Raw genomic sequence first — 6,909 nt, 5'->3', positions numbered from 1 at the left:
CTGGCCCCCGGGAGCTGCCCGCCGTCCTGCCCCGGCTCCTTATATCCTTCCCGGGAGGGCGGTTCGGCTGCTGGGTGGCTGTGGGGGGCCACCCCGAAATGGCGGGGGTGCGTGCGGAGGGGTTCCTCCTTCAGCCTTGCACAGTTCAAGCAAATAAATCTGTGGGAGGGAGAGTGGTGCAACCTTTGTAAGGGGCTGACAGGACAGAAAAGCTGGGTGCCGGGTATTTCACTGGGAATGAGTACAGCCCTTCACTGAAATAAAAGATTCACGGCAGAAAATAGCGTGTGGTTCGTTTAGCACTGCAGGTAATTCCCCCCCTGCCCCCCAAAAAGCTCCAAGGCTTATTCTCCAATGCGCTGTAGAAATGCTCGTGCTGGTTGTGCGGGTACTGAGGTATATCTGCCTGCATTGGTTATGGAGCATCCCTGCCAATGTCATGCAACGGATGGAGCGTACGTGGGACAGCATGAGAACAGTCACTGTGACTTCTGCAGGTGCTTTAAAGATAACCTTTATGGCAGAACGAGTTTGAGTTTCTTTAACGTTTTTACTCTATGTATCAAGAGTCTGAAGACTGGACTGAGCATATTCGTAAGTAGTGACCAAGAAGTGCCTGTTCTTCCTAAGGATCGTTGTATTGCAATTGCATTCTGCACTACCTAAAAATACTTCTGCTGCAACTAATGACTTTCATGGTCTTCAGCAGTCCTGCTGGACCTTGCATGTTACACTAATTGCATGTTGAATAAGCTTTATAAAAGCCCATAAAGAAGCTATGCATGTAAGGCTCCTTTTTCCTTCCCACTACTTCTGATTTTTAGATACTTGAAAGAAGGGTGCTTTTCATCTTGTATTTTATTGTGGTTTTGGCCGTTATCTTACAGGTGGCAAAACTCTGGTAATATCATAGTGATAAGAAAATGAGGCTGATTTGTAACTGTTTAGGAGTCTTGCTAACATTCACTGTTAAGTTGCGTGTTAGTGCCAACCAGCACGTTAAATGTGCAACTATTTGCAGTTTGGAATATGGAAAATTCTAGTTCCATGGGCAAACAATTGTGCTCAGCCTTCAACTAAACGTAGTCAGGTGTGATACTGTTATTGATGGGTTTATGCATGTTGGAGCTGTTATTATGACTTGATTTTTCAGATAATGCATATGTGGCAAATGTTACGTTGCCGCTCTCAAAATCAAATATCTGATCTGTTTCTGCTTGACGCAGTTCTTTGTTTGATCTGTTAGGTTGCTATATATTTCTGATAGTCACATGTTGTTTTTCTGTAAGGTTTTATAGATGTCTTGCTTTGCAGGTGTTTTGAGGATCCTGACTGAAATGTTTTTGCCCCATATCAGCCTTGCAGATTTGGAACAAACTTTTTTCTCAAAAGTATTACCTAAGGTATGACAGCTTGAATTAAATGTGGAATTTTCAGTCAGTCCAGTGCTAAAAACCTGCGTAGAATGCAGTGATTCTTTTTTGAGGTCTCATCATATAATTATTGCTTTGGATACAAAACTTGGAATTAAAATGTTACCCTTTAAAAGTTCGACAATTTTGTGTTGTTGGATTGTTTCCATGACTGTTACCATTCTTTACAGTGGGGAGAGGATCAAACATATGATGTTCTACTTTCTATATTCAGTAACAGAATTGGGTTTTATTTCTTTTTGAGAAGATTGGGCTTTCTATAAAATGACCAGGGTGGAGAATTTTTATGTGAGGTAGCCTCTCAGGACAAATAAACTGAAGAACCCAACACTCATATGTCGTGAATAAACATTGTGATATTTGTGAAGAATATAATGAAAAAACTTTTAGACCATACTGGCCTAACATATGTTCCCTTTTTGGATCAAATGATGGAGAATTTTGTGCTGTAGTTGTACTAAAGTTCTTCAACACCTACATTTTAACTGAAGTAAAGCAGTGCCTACTGACTTAGGTTTCAGGCCTCAGCTTGTATACTTTAAGAAGCCTTTAAAAATGGCCACTTGATTTCCATTTACCTTATTTTACGTCCTGTAGCAAATTTTGGAGATTACAAGAAAAATGGCTCATAACAGGCATATCCTGAACAAGGATTACTGTACCATACCAGTTTATGTAGTATCCTGCACGTGCCTGGAAGCTACTCACTGTCTTTCCAGTCTCAGCAGTAACACTCGTAAAATACCCAAGGACCTCAGCCAAAGCAGAAGCTATTGTTGTTTTTAGGTCATAGACTTATTTCTTTATGTATTCAAACTGTTATTGAACATTCTCAACAAAAAAACAATTCTTCTGAGACAGAATGAAAATCCTTTTAAAATGGTGCGGTTTTAACTAAGTAAAAAATCTTTGGTAGAATGAGGTATATATTTCAAGTGAATTAGCTAGGAAGTTTGTTTTACTAACATTTTATAGAAAGTAACAGCTAATACAGCTTCTGTCTATAATTTGGGAAAACCGTAAGACGGTTTTTGCTTCTTGGTATATCATGCTTTATGATTCAAATGCTAGGAAGCGTTATTTTCTCCTGTGAGTTATCTCAGTAGCCCAGGACTCCATGCCTAGGAAGCAAGCAGATATAGAATGATGTTACTATTTGCGTATGTACATTTATAAATAAATAAAATGTTTAAGTTTTGTTTTGTTCTGACAGACTCTGCAGTTATTTGATAACTTGATGTATGAATTATCCAGCGAGGCCAAAGGATTAACCAGCCAGAATACAGAGTTATGCAGTACTGTAAGGACTCTTCTACAGGCAAGTCCCATGAAATAAGCTGTCAAAGGAATGTTTACATTATTCTTTGATTTTTACCTAAACAATTAAGAGGTTCTTAGAATGTTTTTGTCAGCTACTAACCAACTGGCTAAAATGTAATTTGACTTCTTTTGCAGTTGAAGTTCAATTAAAATTTTGTGAATTATTTGATTACATTTAGTGCGTGATGCTGATCAGAATGTAAAAAAAAATATCTCAAATTCTCTAACGCAAATGGGATGTGTTCTCCATATTTAAAGAGTGAATCTGCACCTTTATTTAACAATTCTGATTTGAAAGAATTGGGAAATACTTGGAATGCTACTCCCTTTGTTGCTAACCTTGTACTGTTTTGTTCAGAAATACAATCTTGGGTTCATGTATCATTTATGCAGTCACTTAATTCAGAGTTTTAAAATGTTTGTAAATTGAGAACACCAGTCAAAAGAAATATGAATCTTTCAAAGAATAAATGGTATCGGAGAAAAGGTCTGGAATTGCTTGATACTATTTTATGGAGCTTCCTTCATCTTTAACAAACTACTTATTTATGCAAATAGCAGTGAACTTTAAATGCCATAAAAATCTAGGTGCAATTCAGCTAAGAAAAGATGCTTTTGAAATTATTGCAGGAGTGAAAAACATTGATTGTTGTTGTTTATTCTTGCTTTAAGACGATGGTGCAACTGTTGGAAACTCTGACCGGTTGTGTACGATACGTCTGCACACTGCAAGAGTGTGTGCCTCTGGAGAGTATCCGCACCCTCCCATCCTCGGTTCTTTATGTAATAAAGAACACGTTTACACACTGCAAGGTAGGTCTGTGTTAGAAGGAGAAAAATTCTTATACTGGTTGGCTTTTAGGAAACACTCACTTTGTAAGAAGATCCCATGTTGAAATAATACTGTTGTTGAATTATTATTTTTTTTTAATTTAAATTTAGTTGTTAAATAGTTTACAGAATGTACTTAGTGCACAAGTACAAAGGTGATTTTTCAGCTGTCTGCCCGGTAAGTCTGACCTGGTCGTGGGAGGCACAGACTGTGCTATTTCCTTATTTTGCATCAATGTCAGTTGAACATTTTGCTTATGAACGCAGGCTCTCTGTGAAATCTGTGCACTTCTGATAGCTGCAGTATTTTGAGAGCTACAAATGGTTACCAAAATAGTGCTGCTTACCTTATTTCTATGCAAGTTCCAAAGTGGATTGAAAGTTGCAATTAGGATCTTTGTGTCGGTTACGATGAGTAACGTATACCAGTTTCAGATCTGCATTTTCAGATGTAATAGTAATTCCCTCTACAGCAGTGAAAATAAAACAAGGTGGTTATAGGGACACAATAGCTTTTGGTCAGCCTTCACTTTCACTTTTCACTTTTTCTTTCTTATGGGAACATTTACAGCAGTTTTCCATGTCGGGACTTGATCTCAGGTGCCATACCTTTATTTAACGATTCTGATTTGAAAGAATTGGGAAACACTTGGAATGCTACTCCCTTTGTTGCTAACCTTGTACTGTTTTGTTCAGAAATATGATCTTAGGTTCATGTATCAAGACCTAATTCAAAGCCCACTAAACTCGCTAGAGCCAGGCAGACTTCATTAGTTGCTGATGGGGCTGCAGGTAAATAGCATTTTATATTTAGCAAGCAGAAGCTACAGATCTGGCTGTGTACTGAGTTAAAAGTAGGTACATCTATGCCTTGTTCTTTTTTCCAGTGAAATGTATGACAAAGCTCTTGGTGTTTTCAGCATGTGAAAAATCAGGCTGTGATTCCTCAACTTTTTTTTTTTTTAAACCTCTTCTTCCCCTTTTCCTACAGGACAGTGAATCAGTGTACTGTGGGCATCTGCACTTGATTTCTGACCTCCTACAAGCTACGTTCAAGGAAGCTTACTCTCTTCAGAAGCAGCTGATGGAACTACTTGATATGATTTCCATGGACTCTGCTTCTACTGAAGATAACATCACAGATATGGTGTCAGGTATATGTGGATCTAACGCTTGTTTTTAGTCTTGCTAAGTCTTTTTTTCTATAGAGAGTATGTCTGAATTTTTAAAACAGGGTTCTGAGCATGCTCAGTTCCTGCTGTCCTGACCAGCATTTCAGAAAGCAGCATATTGAAGCTTGAAATATTTCCATTTTTCTCCTGAAACTTTCTCTGTGGGATGGGGCATGTTGTGTAGCTTTGTAGGAGAGGGGCAGCACCTAAGCACTGAGCCGTTTTCCTGATTCGGTGTCAATGTGGTGGTGTTCTCTTAGCGCTTGTGACTGCTGCTGTTTTCCTAGGAGAGGAGCATAGCTGTGAACTCATGAATCTGATTTAACTCAGTTGTTGCTGTTGTTATTTCCTCCTTAGTAATCCACACTGTGCTGGAGATATGCTCTGTCATTTCCAGTATGGACCATGCTCTTCATGCCAATACGTGGAAGTTCATCATCAAGTACGTCGCTGAACTCTTTGGATTTTATTGTAATATAAACAGACTGTAGTTTTAAATAACCAGCGTTTCAATAGCTTTATATTCAGAGTTTCAACTAAAATTGAAATTAGAAAATTCAATTTATCTATTTAGCTACTAAGAAAATTTAGAAATTTATTTAAAAATGTAGCTAGTAAGTAGTGTTAAAGGCACTGTCAGTGAAGATAGTTAGGAATCATACGTGAAAAAGTAATAGAAGCTTGACCTTGTATTATAATACAGAAGAGAATTTGAAACACTGTTGTCTGAATAAATAATCTTAAGAGGTCTGACCTGCAGTTCTGTAGGCGTTTTTGGCTTGAGTTGTGCTGTCTTGCACTTTCATCCTGCCTCTCCTCTGTGTTTCAGCCATGGCTATGAAGAGGGTTGTTCTCTCTAAATTGCTGGTTTTGGTGTATATGGATATTGCACCAATTAGTGTTGTATAAAAGCCTAAATAGAAGAATTAGTTATTTGGATTTGTACTAACTCATGCATGATCGCTTCTGACAATTAAATATCTGATTATATTCCTGTCTTTTAGGCAAAGCCTGAAGCATCATTCTCTGCTGCAGTGCCATCTGAAACACAGCGACATTCTCAGTGGCCTGTGCAAGGACACTCTTCTTTCTTTTCACTCCTGTTTGCAACTGGCTGAACAAATGAAGATGTCAGAGATACAGGTGAATTAAAAAGCTCCCAAAGCTGCCGTTGAACTTGAGGAGGATAAATTCTTTGTGCTGTATTATTGCTTGGAGTGGTTTGGGTGTGGGTTTTTGTTGGTGTTTTTTTTTTTTACTTCATGTGGTAGGCAGAATACCTTGTTCTTTTGAAACCACGTGAAAATGAGGCCCATAACTTTGTTTAGATTGGGGATGTTTTAGTGAGGCGCTGAAAATAAGTTTCCACCATACTCTATGGGAATTTTTTTCATTTCCTAAACTGACAATATCCCAAGGTCAATCAAAAGATAATATTTCAATTCTGAATATTGCTATAAAAACGTTGAGGCATACTGAAGATTTCTAAAGTTTTTCCCCCATAGCTGCAGAGTCTGGAGAGAATCAAGTTTGAAATAGGTTTTGAACATTGTTAGCAATCTACCTTTCTTTTTTATTGTATTACTCTGTATATTAAATTTTAGAACTGCTTTTTTTTTTTGACAGGAGGGCACTGACCTCAGGCTGTTCCAGAAGACAGTCAAGCTGTGCAGGTTCTTTGCTAATTCCCTCGTACACTACACCAAGGTAGGTTTTAATACTTGAATTCTATGTTAGTACTAAATTTAAGCCTCTGGTCTGCGAATGGAATGATTTTGTACTGCATAATATCTTAACAGTTTATGACTCTACCATATGGGTGGTATAATTAACATCCATGCATAACCTGCTTGTAGTTCTTCCACCTGTTATATACTCACAAGCCTAAGCAGGGTTACTGCTGTGATTTAACAGAAAAACAAACAAGAATAATAAGCTGTTACAAGCAATGTCACTGAGGAGTTGGTAGGAGATGTCCAGTCTTTACAGGCAGCCTTGAGTCAATGCAGTAGTAACTTTATCTGGAAGAATTAAGCAGATAAACCTGTTGCTAAGTTTTCAGAATTGTTCCTCATTTCAACAACTGAAAACGATGTGGCATTAGTTAGAAGAAACGCCCGCGTACTGTTGTTGGCTCTGACACTAACTTCCTG

At 38.1% G+C, this 6,909-nt stretch overlaps 1 protein-coding gene across 1 annotated transcript in view; it reads left to right on the top strand.

Moving 5' to 3' along the window:
- The first annotated feature begins 560 nt into the window (after nt 1-560).
- LOC103914013 (chromosome unknown open reading frame, human C1orf112) overlaps nt 561-6,909 on the top strand; it is an 18,729-nt gene continuing 12,380 nt past the window's right edge. Inside the window, exons 1-8 of the mRNA XM_009320624.1 lie at nt 561-594; nt 1,315-1,403; nt 2,647-2,751; nt 3,426-3,566; nt 4,576-4,738; nt 5,114-5,198; nt 5,761-5,899; nt 6,383-6,463. Coding sequence (XP_009318899.1) covers nt 1,338-1,403; nt 2,647-2,751; nt 3,426-3,566; nt 4,576-4,738; nt 5,114-5,198; nt 5,761-5,899; nt 6,383-6,463 — 780 coding nt within the window. The 5' untranslated portion in view covers nt 561-594; nt 1,315-1,337. The remainder of the gene's footprint in view (nt 595-1,314; nt 1,404-2,646; nt 2,752-3,425; nt 3,567-4,575; nt 4,739-5,113; nt 5,199-5,760; nt 5,900-6,382; nt 6,464-6,909) is intronic.

The sequence above is a fragment of the Pygoscelis adeliae genome, unplaced genomic scaffold (genome assembly GCF_000699105.1).
Source record: "Pygoscelis adeliae isolate BGI_AS28 unplaced genomic scaffold, ASM69910v1 Scaffold402, whole genome shotgun sequence".
NCBI lineage: Eukaryota > Metazoa > Chordata > Aves > Sphenisciformes > Spheniscidae > Pygoscelis > Pygoscelis adeliae.
This window is presented reverse-complemented; position numbering and strand designations above follow the sequence as displayed.